This window comes from Aphis gossypii, chromosome 1 (assembly GCF_020184175.1).
Source record: "Aphis gossypii isolate Hap1 chromosome 1, ASM2018417v2, whole genome shotgun sequence".
NCBI classification, from domain to species: domain Eukaryota; kingdom Metazoa; phylum Arthropoda; class Insecta; order Hemiptera; family Aphididae; genus Aphis; species Aphis gossypii.
Window position 1 is genome coordinate 8727158 of NC_065530.1, and position 26928 is coordinate 8754085.

At 28.0% G+C, this 26928-nt stretch overlaps 4 protein-coding genes across 5 annotated transcripts; 2 read left to right on the forward strand and 2 right to left on the reverse strand.

Moving 5' to 3' along the window:
• Positions 1-48: 48 nt before the first annotated feature.
• LOC114129770 (alpha-1,3-mannosyl-glycoprotein 2-beta-N-acetylglucosaminyltransferase-like) lies at positions 49-4024 on the forward strand. The gene is made up of 3 exons (XM_027994603.2): positions 49-490; positions 1483-1579; positions 2166-4024. The coding sequence occupies exon 3, from the start codon at positions 2320-2322 to the stop codon at positions 3598-3600; it is 1281 nt and encodes a 426-aa protein (XP_027850404.1). The 5' UTR covers positions 49-490; positions 1483-1579; positions 2166-2319; the 3' UTR covers positions 3601-4024.
• Positions 4025-6607: 2583 nt separating this feature from the next.
• Positions 6608-26839, forward strand: LOC114129674 (SET and MYND domain-containing protein 4-like). 2 transcript variants are annotated; one of them, XM_050197099.1, is made up of 7 exons: positions 6608-8015; positions 9085-9334; positions 11023-11144; positions 11224-11859; positions 11927-12081; positions 12867-14275; positions 25857-26839. In XM_050197099.1, exons 1-6 carry the CDS (start codon positions 7419-7421, stop codon positions 13123-13125), a joined length of 2019 nt encoding a protein of 672 aa, XP_050053056.1. In that variant the 5' UTR covers positions 6608-7418; the 3' UTR covers positions 13126-14275; positions 25857-26839. The 2 variants fall into 2 exon arrangements, with proteins under 2 accessions (XP_050053056.1, XP_050053055.1); XM_050197098.1 differs by lacking the exon at positions 25857-26839 and adding an exon at positions 15448-15691.
• Positions 17047-23686, reverse strand: LOC126548957 (zinc finger MYM-type protein 1-like). Its single transcript, XM_050197100.1, has 2 exons — positions 23050-23686; positions 17047-21971 (listed from the first exon to the last, which is right to left on the reverse strand). Exon 2 carries the CDS (start codon positions 18740-18742, stop codon positions 17069-17071), a length of 1674 nt encoding a protein of 557 aa, XP_050053057.1. The 5' UTR covers positions 18743-21971; positions 23050-23686; the 3' UTR covers positions 17047-17068.
• LOC114129928 (cuticle protein 1) lies at positions 23775-25868 on the reverse strand. The gene is made up of 2 exons (XM_027994801.2): positions 25580-25868; positions 23775-24616 (listed from the first exon to the last, which is right to left on the reverse strand). The coding sequence occupies exons 1-2, from the start codon at positions 25592-25594 to the stop codon at positions 24185-24187; spliced, it is 447 nt and encodes a 148-aa protein (XP_027850602.1). The 5' UTR covers positions 25595-25868; the 3' UTR covers positions 23775-24184.
• Positions 26840-26928: the final 89 nt, after the last annotated feature.

The window sequence follows — 26928 nt, forward strand, 5'->3', positions numbered from 1 at the left end:
AATAATATAATAGAAGTAATAATAATAACAAATAATAATTCGGACTGATACATAGATGATAATAATAATTAATAATAGTGAGATAACATCCGGATCCGTCACACGGGCTAATACACGAATTACACATTTACACGATACATATTATTATAGATGATCGTTATTTTAGTTATTTGTTTGGTGATAATTACTAATTTTTTTTTCTCGATCACTCGTTTCCTGACCCGTAGGTGCGTTTTAACTGTCGTACGGGTTAAAATTAATGTACATCAATTGTTTTTTTGGTCAACTACCGAGCACCACGTCCGTCGTTGTTCTCTTCAATCCCGTAGTGGGAATATCAACAACTGTTTCGGCACCCATTCACACCATATCATGTTATAACGTTACAGATACGTGTTCGCCGAGCCTATAATATGGAGCTCTCCTACACGATTCGACGGTTGGATTTTGTAGTGGCGAATACGTGATATGCTCTATTCCCAGGAACTAGGTATGTTGCTTACCCTCAGACATTATTGTCTACCATATAAAGGGTAAAAGATATAACTCCTTTTTTCATTTGAAATCAGATTTGTTTTATGTTAGCCCTATTAATATTACTCAATTATTGTTGTTTTTAAATAATATTACTGTTTAATAAAGTTATTTTGGGTTAATCCTTTCTTATAGTCATTAAATAGATTAACAATTCATCAATGTTTATTTAAATGTAAACATCAAACTTTGCTATCTATAAATTATTCATAGAGAATAATTATAATAGTTCTCTAAGCATCATTAATTATGTGTATATATAAATTAAATGCCAAATGGTTAATTACTAAGTGTATACTGCTAATATACTATGCTCTCCATAATACTTTTAAGTAAAAATGATTATCTTAATTTGTTATATCTAAAATTCTTAACTATTTATTTATAAATAATGTCAAATGCTTATCTACACCTTAATAATTAAAATGTTATTAAAAACATCTCATCTTCTTAAAGACTTAAAATGAAAATGTTTTAATTATACCTATTAAAAATTATAGCTAAGGATTCTTTATTACTTTAGTTCCTTTATTTTTGTCTATAATTAAATAACATCCATTAGATTATCTTTGTTCTATCCTATTTTACAGAATTTTGCATCTGTATACCATACAGTGACATAGTTATGGTTTTAAGTGTTTTAAGAAAGTCAAATTGATTACCCATGTTCTTGGTTACTGAAAAATGTGTGAAAGTACAATAATATATTTGTAATAAAATAATTTCTTGGAGCATTTGCTTCACTGTTAATTATTTCACTGCATATTAATGTTATTAGTTATTACACTTATTAAACTAAGTATAAAAAGTTTTAACACTCATATTCATAAAAATAATGTATTTAGGTATATTATATAACTGTAAATTACTTTAATTATGATTATATTTGTATTTACCATTCATTATTCATGATTAATATTTCAGTAATAGAATACTTTATTTTTACAGGTTTCTAGTATTATGTTGCAAGATCCTTATATCAATATATTTTTTATTGTGCAATTATGACAACAATCTTATAATCAATCCTCATATTTTGACTGATGTGAGTATACAATTTGTATTTTTATATTAATCATCTAATGCAATGTGAAGCTTAATTTGCAATAAATACCTACCACAATTAATTTATAATAGCATACATTTTTTAAGAATTATTTATTATACTTGTAAAATTAATACTAAATATAATACATAGGTATAAATAGTTAGTATATTTTTATACATTATGTTAATTTATTCTACTTAGTCATTTTTTCTATCAATAGAATTCAATGTCATTAAACTTATATTGATATTTAACAATAAAATCATTAAGTTTATTTTCATAGTTAAATTAAATCTATTTACATTTTCTTAATGCATTTAATAAATTAAAGATAGTTTCATTATATCCTTATTCTGCTGCCTACAAACAATATTTAATATACTTTCATTTCTAGTTTGGTGCCACCAGCATGCAAGTGCTCTTACTTTTATTAAAAATGTATTAAGTTCATATTTTAAACAATGGTTTTTATTCTTTTATTAGTTTTATTGCAAACTGGTATATTACTTACCTTGATAATTTACTTTTAAATTTTTAATTGATACATAGAAAACATTTATCTAATAAAAATATTTTTTTGCAGATTTCGAGTACCTATATTTTAACAAGAAAAAACTATATTTGTATTAAAATTCAAATAGCTGAGAAATCATCAATCAAACATGATTTTGAATATTATGGTGAAAATATTATTGATATTTAAATTAAAAACCATCATTTAGTTATTATATGCTACTATGAAAAAAAATCGGTTTTTAGCATTAGTTTTGTTCAGTATATTTATATGGCTTGGTATTAATCATTTTTTACTCAATGATAACTTCATTTCTAAACCCAATAATTATCTTGATGAAAATTTGGATGATTTTGAGTTGCGTTTAAAAATTGAAGTAGAAACACACAATATAATACGTGAAAATATTAAACAGTTAAATTATTCAAGCCACGAAGATAACTATCAATTTAATGAACACAATTTGTCAAATTCATCAAGTGTTGCTATTTTAGTAATTGCTTGTAATCGTCCATCTATATCAAGGTGTATAAACAAATTACTAAAATATCGTAAATCAAAAGATGAATTTCCTATTATTGTGTCTCAAGACTGTATTCATGAAAGAACATCACAAGTTATAAAAAGTTTTGGCAGAGAGTTAATTCATATACATCAACCTGATCAAAAAGAAATTAAAGTGCCATCTAAGGAAAAAAAATTTAGTGGTTATTTCAAAATATCAAGACACTATAAATGGGCACTTAATCAAGTTTTTAACACATATAATTATGAAACTGCAATAATTGTTGAAGATGACTTAGATGTAGCTCCAGATTTTTATGAATATTTTAAAGCTACATTACCAATTCTTCAAAAAGATGAAACTTTATGGTGCGTTTCTGCTTGGAATGATAATGGGAAATTTGCATTGATTGATAGAAATGATCCAAAGTTGTTATATCGGTCAGATTTTTTCCCCGGTCTTGGATGGATGTTAACTCGTAAAATATGGATAGAATTAATGCATAAATGGCCCCATAGTTATTGGGATGATTGGATGAGACATCCTGACCAAAGAAAGGGTAGGTCATGTATAAGACCTGAGTTATCCAGAACAAAAACATTTGGAAAAATAGGTGTTAGCAATGGACTTTTCTATGAAAAACATCTAAAATATATATACTTGAATGAATTACCAGTTGATTTTACCAAATTAAATTTAACTTATTTACTAAAAAATGAATATGATAACAATTTTGTGGAAATGGTGTATAGAGCACCACTTGTTAGTATTAATGAACTCAAAAATAAGCAAATTAGTCACAATGATCCTGTGAGAATCATCTATTATACCAAGAATAACTTGAAGTCGTTAACAAAACTATTTGGTCTTATGGATGATTTCAAAAGTGGTGTACCAAGAACTGCGTACAAAGGCATAATTAGTTTCACATATGATAATAGGAGAGTGTATTTAGCTCCTGTTAAAGAATGGCATAATTATGATCCGAGTTGGCAATGATGTACTATCTTATTGATTATAGTTTTATACATAATGTAAATAAAATGTAATATTTTTATTATTCTCATTTTATTTTAATTATCATTTAAACTCAATATATCTACATTACTAGCATACAAATGTAAAGGGTGTTTCATAAATAGCACAGTTTTTAATTTTGATATAAATCCATTTAATTTAAAAAAAAAAAAAGTATTAACTATTTTATATTTTGTTTTACTACTATAAGTTGAGAATCAAATGTGAAATACTATATCGAGCATATCACCCATTTACATATTTGGCCTGAGGTTACTGAAGTAACTATAAGTAGTTGTAGTTGTAATTTTAATCATGTTTTCTCGACTTCATCTATCAAGTTCACTAATGATTCATTAAATTTCTTGTTTAAGCCGTAAGATGTATTAAAGTTTGCAGCATGTTTTTTTAAACCTGCAATTTACTAAAGTCCCAAACCTGAAGGGTTAAATGGAATTTAATTTTATGTCCTTGGTAACTACTGCTGATGGTTGGAGTAGGATAAGAGCCTACCTTGCAATTTTTCAAGATTTAAGGCAATTGTCACATTGAATATGTGACTAGTAGCAATATCCTACTTAAACCAAATTTCTTCACATTTAAATCTCAACTTATACAGAAACAAAATATGTAATAACTATTGCATTAAAAAAATATATTAAATGTTTATCAAATTAAAAACAGCGTTCTTTATGAACTCTTCTCTATATTTTGTTTACCAAAGAATATGTAGAATAATAAATTCACAATGGGAAATTGATTTATTATTATTATTATTATTTTTTATTTTATATAAATTTTATAGTTCAAATTGGCTGTTATAACTAATAAGATTTTAACTATCTATTAAATTATTTTGTTATCTTGTTTATAAATTAATAATTAGAAAATTATTGTTTTGCGTTTTATTTGTTAAAAAGAAATGTGGGTAATAAATAATAATAAATATATTTGAATAGCTATTTATTCATGTATTAAATATTTTAACAAGATATTTATATTTATATTTTATTTTATTTTTTGTGTTTTGTTTACACTGAAAATTTAATCAATAATGTTGATGATAAATGTATTTATATAACTATCCAGATAAAATAATATATTATTTTAACTTAATGTAATAAACTATATGCAAGTATGCTGTATATAAATATCAGAGATAGGCTAAACATATTTAAGACACAATATAATATTTTAACTAGTTGGTAATTGAAATACATGCACAGAAAACAAACCAGTTTAGTTATAAAAAAAATAGTAGCGTATATGGACTAGGGTTTTAATTAAAACAAATCATAAATGTTTATAAATATTACCATTTATTATAAATTAAGCCATTATGTAGTAATTTTTTACAGTTCTGGGTCAATCACCTAGCCAGATCATCGATTGACAATTAAATTTGTTATTTAATATAGAATAATATAAAATTAGAAATAGAAACTGGAGCTCGACTAGTTTCTAGAGTATGATTATAGTCCTTGTTGGACCTCAACTTATGTTTTCCATCAATTAGGATTGTAAATGCACACTCTTTGCATTTATAAAGAACTTTTTTACACAATTCTAATAAAAGAGATCATCTCTATTTTTATCTTTTACCTATATTATATAAAATACGCAATGAGAGTATGAGACTGTGTATCATTGACGGCTCCATTTAAGTTTAAGTCAGTGTGACGTGTTTTTCAGTAGGTAAAGCGACAGTGAACATGTTAAACATTAGTGTGTTTAATTTTTGATAGAAGCGTTTGTACATTATTTGGGCTTATTCGGTGGTGGTAACTGGTATTTAATTTTAAGTCGTTGTGTAAAGAGTTATTAAATGTAGGAAGTTATGTACCATGAAACATTTCGCATGTGTTAGTAGCTTCAGTGCAATTAATTGAAAACCTTATTAGATTGATTTGATATTGATTTATATGTTATCTTATACATTATTGTCAATATTATTGTCTTTCAGTAGAACAGATCGAATGGGTTTAAATCTCAGAGTATAAATATTATTAAATAGACAATAGCTACAATTTAATTTAGATACCTATATAATAAATGATGAATATAAAATTAAAAAAGTTAAATACATTATATATATCTAGGTAGATAATTAATAATATACCTACCTGCATAAAATTGCAAGTCCTCATGAATGATATTTTTGAATTAGCCATAACAAAATGCCTAAAATCTGTGTTTTTTATTTAAATATTCAATTTTGTTCTCTCCACTTGCCAGTTGCCACTTGGACCTAATAGTCTCGAAAGTAAAAGTATTTACCTATTCTACCTACCTACAAAATCGTTTAAACCCACTAATCCTTGTCTTTAACTTACCATTACAGACAATCCTCAAAGAAAACTAAAAAGATATTGGAATAGAAAGTAGAAACTTATTAGTAAAAAAATTTTAAAATTGTGTTAAATTAAATTTGTTATAAATGTTATAATGCTTAAAATGGAGTTTTATATCGTAAATAAAGAATTACCTATTAATATTTCTTTAATTATATTATTATTTTTGTCTACTATACACATAGTATCTATATTAAATTATATAATTACTGTAAAATAATAGATTGTATATTTTAAATAAACTCTAAAAAAAGTATAATATTAAAAAAGTAAAAGATAAGTAATAATTAATATACCTATTATATTTGTGTGGCTTACATTCAAACAAATGTCCCTTCGATCTTCATTCTTAAAACGTTACTGCAGAGATAGTTTCTATGTAATATAAAATATTGGCATAATATGTACTGTTATTATAGTGTTTTCAGAGTCAATAGGCTAAATATATTTTTGCTACCTATTATTAACTCCTAGCTCCTACTATTAAACTATTACCTACCTATGTATATGTACCTACCTAAATATTGTGTAATTTATATATATATTGTATATACCTACATATAAAATGGTAGGCTGTAGGTATAACTTAAATAAATAATAATTACCTATTAACAACACATTAGTGTGTTGGTAAATCAAATTTAAGTATTTAAATTCAATTCAATATTATAATATGCTATGCGGTTCTATAGGTGAATAATATTTTCCATTTGTGTTAATTAAAAATCAATCATACATTTATACCTAAACATATAACTCTAAAAGTGAAAGCCGGTTGGGCTGTAGACTCAGTATTCATTAACTATAGTCTATAATGATCGTACCTCTTATTTTTTATCATGCATTTGCGCGGCTATTATAATAATTATCAACTTAATATAGGTACTAGGTATACCACTATGTACCAAGCAGGTACTTAATAAGTATTTATAAATATTTAAAATATTATACATGTATTTCAATTAGTAGATACGCAGTGAACTATAGGAATTAGTTTACATCATGAAAATATATGGAGTAATAATTATGCGGTGATAAGCATTAAGTAAATACCTAGTTAATAGGTGTACACTACCTATATATATACATTTTAAAGACCTTTATAAAATTAAATCATATAGAACACGTTATTTACTTATTCTATATTCAGTGTTGTTACTTACTCTGTACTCTCATGTATTAGTTATTTCTATTAGGTATGTAAAAATACAAAAATATTTAATTTAGTGTTATAGATTGAATATAATAATTATAATGACAGTATATTTGAATTTTAAACAGTTTAATATTATACAACTGCGTGAATTATAAAATAGTTTACGTTTTACATTCAATTATTGTGATTTGTTTATTTAAAATTTTTTTAAATATATATATATTGTACCTAGTGCGGTTATTCTTATAAGATACCTACTTGATACTTACTTTTCTCGGAAATTAAGATACAATATGTCACACTATGAGATGCCGATTGCTGAATATGTGTACACAGAACACTTTGAAGAAATGAATGTAACTCAAGATGTTTATTTAACATTTACTGACAAAAAGAATTCTAGTGACCAATTCCTGTACGTATATGACTTACTAAAAGAATATGATTGGTTACCTAAAAAATGTGATGGTTCTATTAGATTATCACAGGCGCATCGGCGATGGAGAAAACGATTGAAAAAATACCTTAAAAAAAATGGAATATTTATAAATATGAATTGTACCACAGCAAAAAAAAATAATAATACGTCTGATCAATATAGATCACGTGGAAATGAAGCATTTAAAATTAAAAATTATGAAGAATCGCTAAAAATGTATACTCGAAGTATAATGACTGCAGAAATTGATTCTCCTAACTTTGCTTTATCAGTAGCAAATAGATCAGCTGCTTTATATTATTTAGAAGAATATGAGCATAGTTTAAAAGATATTGATCAAACATTTAAATCCAAACAGTATCCATTGCAGAATTATTACAAATTGTTTGAAAGAAAAGGAAATTGTTACCGTCAGATGAAACATACATCTCTTGCTTTAAAATTGTATTCGGTATGTTATATTTTAATTATTGATTTCGTTTAAGACATTAATTAAGTAATACTTTTTTATTGAAAATAAAGGTGTAGCTCACGAAGTCATGAATTTACTTGAATCATGAATTCCTAAACAACCCGTAGGTGTCACATACCGTAGACCTCTGGATTCTAGGGACATTAGAAAATTTAATATCTATATTTAAGTAAAACTTCAGATACGAGTAAATTTTTTAGGCTTATTGTAAGAAAACAAAAAGACATGTGGACTTGAAACTGAGTTGAAAGAAAAGACATCCAGTAACACCACTTTATACTCATCAAATTAAGAGGATGTCAGCGCACTATTTGTTTTCTCTCTCTGGCCCACGCGCAACATAGACAAAACGCATTTACGCAGAATCATTTTTTCTATGTTTTTAAGTAATCTTAGAGTAAAATCACCCATTACAAAAAAAAATAAATATTAATGTTTTTGAAGGAATGACATATCGATTTTATATTTTATTGTTATTTGACTTGCAAAATAAACAAAATAATGTTGTAAATTTAAACGATGTTTAAATTGTTTTGAGACCACATTTTGACAAATCGATGTCATTCCCTCAAAAATATTATTCTATATCTTTTTTGTAATGGGTGTTTTTACTCTAAGATTACTTAAAATCATAGAAAAAATGATTTTACGTAAATGCATTTTGTCTATATTGCGTGTGGCCGTGTGGGTCAGATAGAAAAAATAAATGGTGCGTTGAAATCCTCTTAAGTTAATTGTTTAGTAGATTCTAGGCCAACGTCATTTTAATCGACGTAGTGGATTGATTGGGTTAGTCAAAGAACGGAGATTGGAGATAAGTGGATTTTGATGGTTAATCGTGGCTGTGTAAAACGATGTATTAAAATATTTTTTTCAAAAATTCAAAAACAGTTTTTTATGCAATTTGATTTTTCAATTTTTAAGATAGCCAATTATTTTAAGTTTTAGTTTTATTTAATTAATTTACAATGTTGACTATATTCTTGATAATATTGATTACAAATTCCTATTTTAAATATTAATATTTTGAATACCTATTTATTTTTAGGATTGTTTATCACATTTAAACAGTAATACATATTTAACACTTGACGTCAAAACAAAAATCAAAATCAGAATATTAGGATTTATGAAAAAATGTGAAGAAGTAGAAGAAAAAACAAAAATAATGAATGTTAAATATAAAAGTTTGACAAAACTTAAATTTGATAAAAATTCTGTTTTATCGAAATGTGTTGAAATACGAAATTCAAAAGAAATGGGAAGAGGATTATTCGCATCAAAACACCTAAAGCCTGGTACGAATTATATTTATAATATTTATACTGATTGTATATTAGGTACCTAGTGGTTACCGTTAAACATAGATAATTTCCGTACCCCCATGGCCCATAAAGAGCGCATAATAAACAAATATTTTGTATATAACTATACAAGCCGTCTGCACAGTGCACACAGCACTATCGTCCATCACGTATTCACGCAGCTTGGAGAGCTATATTTTCTGATATCAATGTTTTAATTTTTTTATTATTTTCATTAAAATAATGAAAAAAATAATATTCTAATGCAGGGTCGGGGGTTGTAATAATACATTTTATCCATGTTATGCGCACTATGTGATATTTTATCTTGAAAATAATAACATAATTAAGAATTAAGATAAAGAATAAATGTGGTCTTAACTTCTAAAAATTTGAAACTGCACTAGCATTATATATATTATAATACTGTTGCATGCATGAACGTTAACAGGAGGGGGCAAGAGTAGGGACAATTACCCCCCTTGGCTTTTTTCTGGGTCAATTATCATAATCATTATCTAATATAAAATATCACAAAATAAATATTTCTGATTTTTATTGAGTATCAAATTATTTATTATTATATTATTATATTATTATTATTATTTATTTTTATTTTTTATTTTTTTTCTAGTATTTTTATTTTTATTTTTAACTATCCATCTGAAGTGATTCTTATCACACTCAATTTTGAATTCCTAACGTTGATTATGGCATATAGTGGTGGGGCCAAGTGCAGTGTCAACCAATATTTTTACTTTTTATTAAAAATTATTAATGTTAATAAATTAAATAGATATAATAGTTTCCCATGCATAGTAGTTCTTATTTATTTTATAAAAACTAGAAACATTTAATTTTATAAACAACTTAAAAGTATCAAATCAATGATGACATTTTATTTATTAAAGAAAAATGCTTTTATTAATTTAAAATTGCACATTAATTATATAAAATTAATGCCGTAAGATTAAGTTCTAACTATTTACAGTATTAACATTTCACACATAATTAAATATTTAATTTTTACGTTCTCACCTATATGAGAGAAAACACGCCACAAACAATTCTTTAACACTAATTAGATAACGAAAAAAAAATTAAAATGTATTGACTGGTTTGGCAAAATCCTATGGAAGCCCTTGGCTGCAGGATTCTCGACTGAATTATTTAAATAAATTTAAATATATCTAAATAGTAGATACAAATTATAAGTATTCTAAATATATTATATATAATGAATTTACACTTCCTTGTTTATTCCTACAATAAACTTAAGATACCTATCTAATAAAGTATAATAAATAATAATAATTAAAATACTTAGTCCCATTCAGCAAATAAAGCAGAGGATGCCAAAACTACATATTATGCTACTATCTACTCTTCATTCATTATTACACAATCTGTAAATATTTAGATATTATAATCAATAGAAAAAAGTTATAGCCGTTATAGATAAAATGTGAATTGTTGTGGGGCGATAAAACAAGTAAATAATTAACTTAGGTATTGAAAATGCATTACTGGAACTTCAGACGTGCCTATTTATTGATAAATATAAAAACAATATATATTACAATGTTTTTGGTTAAAAATATTAAGGTAAATTGGTTATTTAAAAATATAACAATCAATTGTAATAATTTTACATGAGTAAAATTGAAGTCTACTGTTTTCAGGTGAAATAATTATTATAGAAGAGCCAGTTGCTGGTGTATTTAAAAATAGTAAGTGGATGTTTAACTGCAATTATTGTTTCAAACGATGTTTATCAGCCATACCGTGTCATAAATGTTCACAGGTAAATCGATTTTTAATACATTTTAAATTATTATATGAGTTTATAATGCTTATGAAACAAATATTTTTTATTATAACAGGTTATCTATTGTGATGAGACATGTTTACAAAAAGCCTACGCCAGTTACCATACTATAGAATGTTCATTAGTCTATCCTCTCAAAGAGGACCCAACTGTAGAGCCCACTCACGATCTGGCTTTACGTTGTTTCATACGGCTTATAAATGTAATGGGCATCGATCATTACTGTTCAATGGTACAAATGTATAATGAATCAAACTTTTGTTTTGACATAAAAAGCAATTTTTTAACGGATTCTTTCTACTCAATTTATGCACTGGATGGAAATGAAACCAAAAGAACAGTATCCAATTTATTTTTCATGCATTGTACTGCATCAATGATGGTATCTCTATTGTTGTTAAATGAATACGATATCCCATCAAATTTGTTAGGAACTGTTGGTGGATCGTTAGTTCATTTGTTGTGTATAACTAACTTGAACTCTTATGCGTCTATAGAGCTATCTAAATACACCGGAGAGAGCAATAATAATATTGTTTCAAATCGACCAACAACTTTTGATTCTGTCGCTCTAATTCTATGCTCTGCATACAGTTTAATAAATCATTCATGCGATCCAAATGTGATAGTTCAAACGTACAGTGGTATAGAAGTAACTCGGGCAATACAACCAATTTTAGAAGGATCTCAAGTAAATCATATTAAACTGTACATGCAATGTTTTCACACAATAATTATAATTTTATTATATATTATAGATATTTACTGATTATGGTGTCAAATTTATGTCACATAACAAAGAACAACGCTGTACACATTTATTTGATCAGTATCAATTTCAATGCCAGTGCCATGCTTGTATAAACGATTGGCCCAACTATGTGTCACTGGGATTCAATGAATTATTTATTGGGTATATATATTAATATATTATACTATTTAACCATTTAATTTATATTAAAATAATGATAACCAGGGTTGGTAGTTAGACAAATTAATGCAAAACTTATAATGTTCATTGGCCATAGCTCAAAATTGTAAAAATTTGGACACCAATGACCAATATAGTATATACTATTGCCTAATATAAAATATAAATAATAAATACACACTTGCCTATACAAAGTAAACATATACGAAATTACGCGAGTTTCGATGTCAGCTAATGTATATAAAAGTATCTATTCAAATGATAATATTGAATATATTTACAATTTGCAAAATTTGTTGTTTAGTTATTATTTATAAATAATAATATAATGATATGCTTTTATCCTAAGTTAATAATTTTTTAGTACACCTACCCAGGGAACAAGGTCATAAGCAAACGAATATTTATAATTAATAATTATTATAAACCAATAATTGTTTTCACTTTCATCGCACATTATAATTTCCATTTTACTTGTAAAAAATGGCTCATTTTACTCGTATATAATTATATCATCGCATTACACGCAATACTATAAGCGTATATATAGTTCGTATATCCAACTATCCAAGTGTTTAATAATCATTAATTATAATTAATAAGTTTGGAAGCTCTTGATTAGGTACTATAGTCTATAATATCCAAATTTTAATACCTACACGGAGCAATAATAGTATAATAACAGATAACTGTTGTACATTATATTACTTTTAAGTTTTAATTAAACAGAACAGTTTTCATATAGGTAATATTGTTTTATTTTGCAGCTATGACCAACTTCCCATTAACAACAAGGAAAATAACAAGCTCAATATTCCAAAATCAGCTATATCCAAATTGAATGAAATTGTATATTTATTATTAACACATCGCAAGATAAATATTGATTATTTAGATTTTTTATTTTCATTTTTAGATTTGTTATACTATAATTTAAAAAAACCATGTACCATTTACTATAAATGTATTCAGTTAATTCAAGCATGTTTGTATTATACTTCAGATCAAGTACAATATAATACATAATCGTTCATTAAATAAAAATGTAAAATAATACATTATATAATATGTTGACTGTAGTTGGGGTATAAAGAATAATACCTATATACTTAACGCACACCATTCTGCGCCGCAGCCTATTATATATATTATTATTATTATTACTGTCGTACTCAGAGCCCGATTGGTGATAAAATGTATAATGTAAATCAAAATTTATTTATAATGCATTACTTATTATATAATATCATATTTTTAATAATTGTTTAACTTTTATTCAATCCTACAAAGTAATTAATTTTAGATTTTGAAAGGAGTATTGTTATAAAGAATATGTATAAAGAAATATTATTTTAGAATAACTTCAAAACATGTTCTCATTGTATATAATACAAATTTGTATAAATATAAATTAAACCATTTTAATTGTTTATGTATAAACCATGAAGACTAGTCTTCATGGTTTAAACCACCGCGATTTCTCGCCAGTCATGGCACATCGGTCCGCGCAAGTGCGCATCGGTCTGCACCTCGCTGCCGCCCAGCGTAATCGCGACATCGCTGCGACACACTCGCCGACCGCCGTCTCAACGGCCGCGGCCACTCAGTGCTCTTGACTCTTGTGACCTGTAGTCTTGTACTCTTGTCGTCTTCCGGTGGTTGACCGTAATGGACGTCGTACCGTTCATGGTTAAATAAATTATTTAACCATGGTTCATCGCAGGGCGCATATAGATTTGATATAAATTTTTATTAGTTTATATACTTTTATAGGTCTACGGCAGGGCGTAGTCGACCCGGAAGTGCGTTACTCCGGTCGCTGGTCAAGTTCCGATTTTTAGCTCGCCCATGCATCTATTATACACCGTCAGGTCGTTTTGTGCGTGCGCGCCGCGTTGACTTCGTGGGGCCCACGGGCCTGATAAAGGTCTATGGCGGGGCGTCGACCTTTCTTTCGTCCGTTGTACGTGTACTCCGGCCACGTGGTCAACGATGAGCTGCACACGTCTGCCGCTGCGATATTATAGTTCGTATTATTCCCTTCCTTGTGCGTCTGCCGCCGCAAGCCGATCATCGTAATTTCTTCATACTGTCGTCATTTTAGCGTTTCGGACCCGACCCGAACGCGCCGTTGAGGTCCTCCGGTTTGTGCCCGGCCTGAAGTGGTGATCGAACGGTAAATATATTATTTATATTTTATATTATTGTATTATTGATGTACTTATGTTACAAGTGTAGGATGTATTATTATTATTTATTATTTTCCGGGCGCCCGCATTTATTAGTATTAGTGATTTGTTACTTATTATAAGGTATCTTGTGAATTATATTTTTTAGCGTCCGATAAACGCGGCACGCATAATCTACCTAATTCCGGCATTTTCTTTTGATTAATTATATTAATTTAGGGATATATTTATGGTCACTTTCTCCTCTATCCCACGAGTACGTGGTAAAAGCTGTATCAATGATATAACTTATTACGGATCAAATAGTTTTGTTGTTGAAAGTTTTGAGTTAATTATACATTAATATATATTAAAATATAGTAAAAAAAAAAATTGTAGAAAAATATAAATTTTAACAACAATAATTATGATTTAACTCAATATCCATTTACTGCAACAATTATATATGGCAAATGGCAATAATTATATACTTAACCCTTTTACAAAATTTTATAAAAAATAATAAACAATTAAAAATTAGAAATTAAAAAAAAATAGAAATTGTCATAGCATATAATATGTATAGATATACATACATGATTTCAAAACTTTTATACAGTATTCAAATTTTGGGACATTTTTCAGGTTGTATATTTCAACATTTTAAATTAATGATATTGAATATTAAAGATAAAAATCAATGACACGTCGTGCTTTTTACTCATTTCATTAAACACTGTATTATGTAATATATCATCAATATTGTTCTATTAATAATAGACAACAAAATGCTGACAAGTGGGTACTACTATGTTATACAGTTAGGGTCACTGTAATCAATGCATTCAATTTTGATTTCAATGATACATCATTGTATACAATAAAACAGTTTGAGTGAAGACGACCTATTAACTTAAAATATTTTTCATTATTGTAGTTTTTGAAATATTTACATATAATACATAACTTCAACGATCTGCAAAATTAAGCTTATCAGTTTAAATAGGATACCTACTTTATATAGGTATTAAAAATTTTAAGAAGTGCAATTCATAAACTTGATCAAAAATGGTACATGGGTATTCAAACATTACTTTAAAGTTTAAATTGTTGGTTGAATAACATTGCAGAAACAATATTAACAGTATACTCTGAATAAAATTATTTTATTTTATTATAGATATTATTTGAAGAGTGTGTACTGTGAATACTGAAAATGCACACGAATCAATATAATCAACTTAATGGATTTAAAACAATACAATACTAGATCCGAATTGTTATCGAAATGACAGTCATCATCTGTAGTGCTGTAGTCATCATCGGTAGTGCTGGAGTCATCATCTGAAGTTCTGGAGTCATCTTCTGTAGTGCTGTAGTCATCACTCATCATCTTTAGGGTTTGTCATAATTGGTAGTGTTTGTAAAAATTAGTGAAGTTTGTCATAATCGGTAAGGGTTTGTCATAATTGATAGTGTTTGTTAAAATTGGTGGGGTTTGTCATAATCGGTAAGGGTTTATCATAATCGTTAAAGGTTTGTCATAATTGGTAGGGTCAGTGGCGCCGATGTCCTAAAAATTTAGTCGGGCAAAAAATATTTGAAACGGCCCAATATTTAAATATCGGCCCCAGAGTACCGGGGGGTTTGCCGTGTTAGGTTTTACCCAGATTTTAATATTCATTTTTAAAAGAAAATTTAAATTTATACTTTTTTATACTCACCACCAACCAAGAAGGATTAGATACGATTTTGTGTTTATTTCTGAAAAACTCTATGGCCTATTTTATTTGACACATATATTCAATTCATCAATGTTACATACACACCACAAACTGTATAATATTAATAAAACAAATTTCGAACATACCTAACAAGAATATTTTATCTTATAATTAGGTAATAATTAATAAACACCAAAACACCCATGATAATATATTCTTATATATTATATATGCATATACTTTGAAATTATTCAAATAAAATTAAAATTACAAAATGTCATGATAAAAAATTTTTTTGCCAAGAATCGTGGTGGTACACAATCACAAATATTAACATTAAAATGTTAATAACCTAGTTAATACTGGTGTCTTTCTTGCAAATATATCTATTACCTAAAACAAACAAAACAATATAGATATTAGGTCATAGTTATTTTAATTTAATAATAATGTTATAAATTATTATACTTAATAATTGAGTAAGAACAAATACAAATTTTGTATCATATTTACCTTTGACACATCTATGTTTATATCCTGTTCGCATGAAATAATCATTAAATTCTCCAGTCTGTTTTGACCCATAGTGGAACGCAGTCTGGATTTTATGATTTTTAATTTGGAAAAACTACGTTCTACAGTACAACTAGATGTAGGTAATGTAAACTTATTTTAATTATTGTGTACAAATGCTCAAATTCCGATTTAATATTCATATTATTAATTATTTCAAAAATATTTCTTAAGCTTCCAACATTGTTTAATTCTTGCCGTTCTTCTTCATCTTCTATACTACTTTCATCTGAACCTCTTATATTATATTCTTCACAGTCATCATGTAATTTCTGGTAATTTAGTCAGTAAATTGAGATCTATATCTTTGATAACACTTTTCAATAGTATGTAATCATTTCTTACAGACTCCTGATTAATTCCATAGACATCACATATTTTACTGAATGCATCTTGGGGCACAGGGCCAACTTCTTTTAATCGCTTTAGGGATAATAAACTATATCTTTCATTACAGATATGGTATTTTTATCGAATCTATCGCTAAGTTGTTGAAGAATAATATCAATTACTAGAAAAAAAAACTGATATTTTATAGTATTGTTTAGAATCTTGAATGGATTGATCTATGCAGAGTTCACCTGATCGCCGAACTACATTTCTTTTTCGATTTCTAAATGACATTAAATTATTCATATTAAAATCACCAAAATGTTCTTTGGAATATTGTTTTGCTTCCTCAAAAATAGTATTAAATTTTTCATCAGTACGCATCATTGTTATTTTTTGTTCAACCTTTTTTAAATAATTCACTGCTGTCAATAAGTCTAAATCACGAGATTGAAGTATTTTACTTAAAGGTTCCATGACTTCAAAGATATGTTTAAATATAAACGCAGTTAGTATGAAACGTGATGACTGAAAATATGATTGTAACCCATTACATTCACTACCAGTTTTAAAATCAACTGGGCCTTCAACATTTTTTACTTGTTCAAGCATATCTAAAATTGCTTCTAATGTTTCAAGAACTGTAGATAGAGCAAACGAGTTGGACATCCACCTAGTAGTTCCGACTCTTTTGATTGCCTTTAATTGTTTCTTTGGATACAATTCACTTTGATTTTTTCTGTAAATATCTGATCTCTTTTTACTACCCACAATAAAAGAATATAGTTTTTCCATGTTACCAAATAAATCGACTGCTTCTTTACAGCAGCCAACGGCAGATAACACTATTAAATTGAATCTATGTGCATGGCACCAAACATAAAGAGCTTTTGGGTTTTCTTTGATAATATGTGCTTGAAGTCCACTATATGGTCCTCTCATGTTCGCTGCACCATCATATGACTGTCCAATTAAATGTTGATTCCAATCTAATCCATTTTTTTCCATAACTGATTTAAAAAGTTCAAAAAGTGATTGACCTGTAGTATTTGATGATTCAGATAATGCAATTAGCCTTTCACATATATTGGAATTGAATAAATACCTGACTACAAATGATAGTTGTTCCTTGTGTGAAATGTCAAATGTGGAATCAGTACTAATACTAAAATAACGAGCTGATAATATTTGTGATCTAATAGTCGATAATATGTATTCTGAAATAGACTCTATTAACAGGTTTTGTCGGTCCCATGATATAAAAGAATTTTCTTTTTTGCCTTTACTTTTGAGTTGGTCTATGTGTACTGACAATATAGGAGAATGTTTACTCAGTAAGACAACCATATCTTTAAAATTTCCTGTAGTGTTATTTTTCCAATTTTCATTGTGACCTCTGAAGGAATGATTGTGTTGTCCTAAAAATATGGTTATTTCAATTAGTTGTTTTACCAATTCTCTATTAAAGGATACTTGTTTATTGTGTTCTTCTACTAATGACGGTAAGAGTGGTAAACAACATGCTTTTAGTTTAACTTTTAATGATGACATTATATGAGCTGAGGTTGTTTCATGTTTAATTAAAGCCATATGACCATTTTTCCAATGATTAAAACCATATTTCACCCAGGCATCATTTGAATTATTTCCATAAATTATGCAATACAAACAGAACACTTTGTTTAATTTTGGAGAATATGTAAGCCAGTTACGTTGTTCAAATGTACTATCTAATAATTTCCTTGAATACCAAGATGAATGAAAACTTCTTTTGGAGCTGTCTTTTGGATATTCATTATTAGGCAATTCATGTTCCTTAGGTTGACAAGGTCCCCATTCTAAAATCATATTTCTCAACTCAGGAGTTAATTGTTTGATATGTTTAAAATTTGCAGGGTCATTTTTCCATCTAGAATTTTCAGTTAATAATTGGTATTCATTTTCTTTGGTTGAAGAACTATCACTCTGAAAAAATATATTGTATATAAAAATATATTAACATAAAAACAGGCATAAACATTCAACATGTGTGTAGATAAATAATCATCTAGAGTGAAATCTAACAAAAGTTTTGGACATTTTTAATATTTTCCATTAAGTATAGATTATAAAATATTTTTGAAAAATGTAATTAATTTAATTTAACTTTTTAATGTACCGATTCTAACGTTGACGATATTCCAATGGGTGTAACATCCATATTATCATTTTCTGATGGTAAAACTTCTTGTTCAACTGACAAAATGTCTGGATTGCATTCCTAAAAGTTATTGCTTATTATAATAGTTTAATTTTCAAATTATAATATTGCATGTGCAAACCGTATCTAAAGCTGAGTGTTGAGGACATTGGAGTTGTGGTTGATTGGTTAAATGTTGATTACTATTGGACTCTGTTTCTATAATGTTTGGAGAATCTAATTCTTTATTTATAGAAAAGGACAATACACTTTCATCTGTTAAAACATAAATGTTTATTAATTTGGTTGGGAAATAATTGTCAAGACACTTTCACAGAGAAAGGCTTTCAAAATTGGAGAAATGTATTATATTTTATGCATAATAGTTTTGTTATACTTAATTTAATTGTTCTTCAATAACTACCAACTGGTTATTACTTCTAATTAGAGATAGAAATATATGAAATATGAATATTTGTTGACTGTTGTAATAATTTTATTTTAATTAAGGTTCAAATTATTAGACAAATGAAAAATTGAAATTACATCTACCCGAAAATACCATATTATAGGTAAATCAAAATTTGAAAGCTATAAAAGTTCAAAATTACAAGGATCAGTTGTAAGTCAGTTATCAGATGGATATAAAAAACAAATTCAAGAAAATCGTTACTACTTCTCACAACTGATTGAAATTTTACTGTATTTTACTTTAATTTTGTATGTAATTCAAGAATGCAAGAAGTAGGTATCAAACAGTCTACATAGTACATTTTATATTTATTTATTTACAAATTAAAAGAAGAATAATGTATATCCACAAAGATTTTGTTTTAAAAATATTTTTAATTTAAAAAAAAAATGATTAAAGTGAATAGGTATTATATCAATATGCTCTATTGTTCTGAACATAAAAATACCAATTCTTATTAACATAATATTTAAAAACCACCAATACCACAATTCACAATAATTAATATAGAAACTTAATTACCTGTTTTTGAGGTTGAGTGGAGACCAAATGACAATTTTTTCTGTTTAGGATCATTTCCTGCAGCTTTAAATTCTGCGATCCGTTTTAGCCGTAATTTTTCTGCTCCACCTTTGCTTTTATTTTTATTCATGTTGATTTGAATTTAAAAATATAATAACTGTATGAATATAATATATTCTTTATGATAATACCAAATCCTATTAACTTTTAAGTTTTTTGTAACTCGTGTCTCGTACTCGTTAGTCGTTACGAACTTGCGCTTGCGTTGTTACACTGTAGTAACACTGAGTGTCGTTGACGCACAGTAATACGCCAATACAGCATTACAAAATGACAATAATCCAACATCAGTAAATAATAATAATTTATTAATAGCGACTATTTTAGATATTCGTTTACCCTCCTCCCTGCCGCCCATCATCGCGCTATCAATAAACCGACCATCAACCATACCACCAACAGGCAACGACATAATATCACGTGTACTGTTCACGTATTGGTTTGACGCTCATGCGTAGCCGTATAAGTATTTATTATTTAGGTATTATTTATAAAAATCTACAATAATAAGTAGGTAATAACTATTTTCTCAAATCTTAATTATTTGTATGCACGGTAGTGATGTCGTACGCGATCTACCAAACTTGTTAAGTAGTGCGCGATCTACCCAAATCCACTAAAAATAGTATTTAATTTCCGTATTTTTTTCATAGACCTTATACTATAGTATAAGGTCTATGATTTTTTTTATATCTTACTTGATAATGATGCTCATAAAAAAATAATTATTATTGTAAAAATATAATATCATAATAATATCTCCACCACAGCTGACGCCTTCTCTCACTTTATTGCACGTTAAACGATTTTCTTCATTTTGAGCCTTTGAGGTAACAACTGTTAAACTGTTTGCTTTTTAAATAATTCACACATGTTTGTTCGTCACAAATAATATTACGATAGAAATGTCCGATTCTTGAACTCATAATGAAATATTATTTACTATTGTCTAACGAGTAGAGACGGCGATTGTGGCGAGTTGGTGACGGCGATGTGTGTGGACGTCAGGCTATCGTATATTTTATCTTATCGTATTAATTGAACTATAAAAGGGAAGTCATAAAACGTACAAATAAATAGTAGTAAATTATCAAGATAATTTGGAAATTTGGAAATTCGGAATAACCGGTAGATCGCCTATTTGGGTAGATCGCGTACGACATCACTACCGTATGCACTAACCAATAACCATTCTGCATTCAAGTAAATATAGCTGGTTAAATGTCTACATAATATATTAAAATTTTAGTGCACAGTGCACACAATAAATGAACAAAATATTGTAGTTAAGAGACATTAGAATAGTAGGCAATGTAGGCTTTAATTTTGTAAAGGAGTTTTCAATTTTCATACGATTTGGCAGATAAACTTCGGCCCAATATGCAGCGGCCCCATGCTAAATTTTCAAAAGATGTCGGGCCAAGGCCCGACCTCAATATAGGGTTCGGCGCCACTGGGTAGGGTTTATCATAATCGGTAGGGTTAATCATAATCGGTATAATACAAATATCTGTATTCTCCCTCCGTTAAAAGATTTTACTATTATAGAAGGGACATCTTCCACTTCACTTTCATCATCTTTAGTCGCATGTACGAATTTGACATTTTAACAGCTTTTACATATTATGGAGTTTCTTATTCTTAAAAATTACACAATACATAAAATCAATCGATATATTAATACAGCTAATATAATAATGAATGGTTAGAATTTAATAATAAAATAATAAATAAGTATCAACTTAGAAAGTGATTAATATATTATATTTAAGTAAAAATACTTACTTTGTTGTCTTTGTGTATTTGATTTTCAATATTATTTTCCTCATCGGAGAATCTGAAATCTGAATCAATTAACATAGAATATTTATAATTTAAATATCTACTTAATTATTTATTTATACAATCGAAACCACCCCATAAACAAATGTTATTTTGTATACAATGATGCACCTTCTTCCCCAAAACGGGTTATATTAGAATATCCCGATTGCACCTGCACTGGTGGTATGTTAAAACAAAAGTATAACACTATTATCAATAGACTAAGCTAGTTATAAAATTTAGTTTAGTTTTTATGCCTATGATTCTCGGATCAACTTGCAGAGTTTCCATATCTATTCATTAGAGACTAAATAAAATCCAAACTATAATTGAGAATTTCTAATCATTCAAATCTGAACTATATACAATTGAGTTACTGAACAACAAAGACGTTGAGATATTACTTACCGACGGCATCACTAGTTTTTAACTGTTTATTATTTCAATAAAATTATCCTCATCATCATATGACGATGACGTCTTTTGCGTTTGAAATTATCCATTTTAATACTTAGAATATTAAAAAAAATTATGAAAATTTCAAAAATAAATTAAGTCAAAATTATGTATTTTTTTTTTTTTAAAAAATCTTTAAATACACATAAGTTTGAAGTAGACTGTTATAAGAAACATAATATTTATAATTTATATACCACTATGTGAAAACTGACCATCAGCAATATTTGGTTGCGCATTATTTATTTTCAATTAATACCAAAATAAATAGTTGTACTTGTATTTTTATTATTATATTATTTGTACTTAGACTCCTATGTATAATCTATATATATAAAAAGAAGTGTACATTTTGAATACATTTTATAACTCAAGATCCACCAAACCGATTTCGATAAAAGTTGCAGGGCATATTAATATTGATATGTAGATGGTTTCTGTGAAGTTTGTACGCTTTGCAATAAGTGGTTCAGGAGTTATAAACCTATTTATAAACTAACCTTTTAAATGCACAAAAAAAAATTTTTAATTATCGGTAACCATGGTAACAATTTTAACAAAAAAAAAAACAAATTAAAAGTACTGATTATTATTATTATTTTATTTTCGGTAACCATGTTAACAGTTTATTATTATTATTACCTATTTATTTTCTCCGTTCATTGTAACATTTTTCACTGATGATTCGCTCCTATTGGTCGCAGGAGAAGGTTCTTATGTAATACAATTTTAGTAAAATCCACCAAAAAAGTACGGAATCTGGATGTAATAAAACAACAACAATGACGTGTCACTGTCCAGCAAGAAAATAAACTATATTTTTGTTTATTGTAAGGTCGCTATTGGTTAAAATTGAATATAATAGTTGTAGACCTGTTGTTATAATTTGTCAAAACCATAACAACATAAAAAAGAATTAGCGAAATAAGTCAATTTCCACCGTCAATCTCAAAATCAAATCAATAGACTAACATAAAAGTTATACCAAGTTTTATTGTTTTACCAACAGGCAACAATATAAAAACCACGAAATGGCACATTATTGTATTTTATCCACCGTATTTTTTTAAAATTTATATCATTAAAAACAGTGTTTTATATATATTTTGTATCGTATCATCTTTTTACTATTGTTTTTAGCATAGACATATATACTAAAGTCATTATAACTATAGTTTATAGGTCTATGATGGGTTTTAACTTAATATATAATATAAAAGAAAGAAAAATTAAAGGAATCATTATATTTACTTGTAACAGTTGGGGTTTGTGGTTAATTATATTACCTATTATTTTTGTGAGTTATTGTATTTTCTTTTCATTCGTGCATTAAGGTATTATAAGTATAGTATAAAGTCGTTTGAAATAAAAAAAATTGATTCTTTTTAATTGTAGCTATGTATATTTAAAAAAATATTAAAAGTGCGAGAAGTATAACAACAACATATAATATAACAACGATTAATAATATATATATAGTGCGTGCGATTTACGCTGCAGCTGCACTTCGCATTAAGTGCATAATATAATATGAATTATTTTATATACAGGCGAATTGGGTCGATGGGTGTTTAATAAAATAATAATATGTATGCCAATACAATTCAAGCTACGGACATTAACTTGTGGGTATATATATTGTATATAATGCATATAATTAATATAATATATTATGTACTTAGCGTTAATCTGCACAATATTATAATATAATAACAATATTCGTACTTATATAACGTGACATAATATCATATTATATTATTATTTTGACGACGGGCGGTCAATGACAGTACGGGTAGTTGGGGCAGTTTTGCGGGCTGACGCCGGACGGATACCTCTTGTGCGAGTACCTGAGCGCCTCGGCCGGCACCTGATGCGAGCAGTACGGGTAGTTGGGACAGTTGGACGACGTGAGGCCGGCCGGGTAACCGGGCTCGGTGTACGGCGCCGGGACCAACGGCTGACTGTTGTGATAGTGGGACGCCTCGGACGGATGGTGTTGGTAACCGGAACCGTAATACTGGCCGGCGTTGTTGTTGTTGTTGTTGGTGTAGTGGTCGTTGTAATCGTTGCCGGCCGCCGGTTGGGCGTACGCGGCCAACAGCACGTTGTCGCAGTGCGGATAGTTGGGACACAGGGCCGGATTCAGTCCGGACGGATATCGGGCGCCGCCGGCCAGCGCAGCCGTGGCTTGGACGGCGAAAACGACAGCCTGAGCGTGCAACAAAAGACGATTTGTCACAATATTTCAACGTGTAATAATATTATTATTTATATAATACAGTCAAATCGCATTATTATTACGCTGTTTAAATGGATATTGCGTAAAAACAACTAACGCGTATACTCATTTATTATATTATATTATAATATTTATAGAAACATTGGTGTGCAAGTTTGTGAAATGATCCCGAACTTTAAGAGGGTACCTACTGAAACTTAGTGTCGTGATTTCATATAAAGAATACATTTGCAAACAAAAAACAAATTTGAGAAGAAACCTATAAGGCTATTTAATGTGGTACCTATATATATATGATCAAAAATCTGCAGAGAATTGTTTTCGCGTTTGGCAACATCATATCTTTCGACTGGGTGTCTACCTGAAATTCTTAAGTACCTACAATGTATCCTAATTGTATATAATATCGTCCGTTTCATTATTAATTGTGATTTATATGACGAATGCGTAAATAGCTAGTATTGATAAGATATAACGCTAAATAAAATTATTTTTCGAATGAATTCTAATGGTTTATGACTGATAAGTTAGAAACTCAATAGGCAGGTACCTAGTCAAAAATACCTTTTTCGATGAAGGATAGGTTTTCAAATTTGAAATAATATGCATTGGTTTTTTAAACCTCCACATGAACGTATAATTATGATTATTATAATTAATAACTAGTAGTACAATTTTAAAACGCCTATAAAACATAATTAATTATGACACTCTTATGTATATAGTAATAAATAAATAAATATATACCCTATATTATGGCTACTGGAATAATCAAAAAAATTAAAATAGAGATCTCATTCAAAAGTTAACGATGAGACGCCTAAGATTAAACCATTATCTATGCATATTATATCGACTATTTGTGTCACTCGGTGACTAACTTATAAATGTACTTTAAATAAAGATATTGTATTATAATATTATTATACTCACGAGTACTGCAATCATGATGAATCAGTGAATATATAAAATATATAAAATATTCGAGTTGTCTGAAGACTGCTTCGATCCAACAAATACACGCAGTTTTAAGTATTAAGACACTGTAACTGATATCGAATGGTAAGTTTTAATAATTATATGTAAGATATAAGTATAAACTTTATTGCGACGAATCGAAAAGTTTGCGGGACACGAATGACGACTAGAAAAATTCGAGTAAAAGATAAAACGACAAATCGAATGGTAACGTAAATGTGTTGTTTTGTAGATATCTGCACGTTGAACTCGAGCTGTTGTACTGTGGAGATACGATGGCGAAGTATACGTTTGTCGTGGACTCGGCGGTTATTTATACGAAAATCGAAAGATTTAAGATACCCCTATGTGCTCGCCGCCGTCGTTGCAATAACCGTTGGCGCCCACCAGTCACCTCCAACGAGTCGCCGAAAAAACCGCAACCAACGACACAATGCTATAAAAAAAAAAGATATATATATATATATATAATATTATAATAATCGATATTAATATACAATAATTGACGCAAAAATGTGTTGTCACTGTGGGCAATGTAGAGCGCATTTACCATAAACTATAAAAGGTTTAACAAATAATAACACGATCTGCAGCGACCGGAACACCGCAATAATAATAATGATACACTTTATGTACTTACACGAGTTACAATATATTACATACTTACTTATTATTACAGGCAATGGGCATCGACACAGGTTTGATAATATATTATAAAAATATTATTATGTTACTATACAGGGTGATTTATCTCTTTGTTTTTCAGTGGTGCAGTTATTCAAAATCTGAAATGCCTATTTAGGTACCCTAAGACCATATTTTAAAATTATTAAAATATCTTGTACTACCTACTAAAGGAATGTTTTGAGATACTTTTGCAGAATTTTGACACTTCATTTTCAAACTAAAACTCAATTTATTATTTTTTTTATAGTGTAAATAATTTAGCGAACATTTTTATGGACATATCGACGTATCAAAATCAAAATTGATACGATATACGGTATGAGTACCTCGTTTTTGAGTCATTTGAGTTTATGTTTAAAGGATAATAGGTTTGGAAGATATAGGTATTTGATTATGGTGATTTTAAATTTTTTGTATTTTACATACCTACATTAATCTATCAATACCTATTTATAATTTGTAAAAATAGTTCAAGTATACCAAATACTAAATCCAGTATTACATCTATTTAATATTTTGGTAAAACCATTTTTAAGCTCTATTTAATATTTTGGTAAAACCATTTTTAAGCTCTATTTATTAGTATTCCATTGATAAAAATAAAAATTTTCAATAAT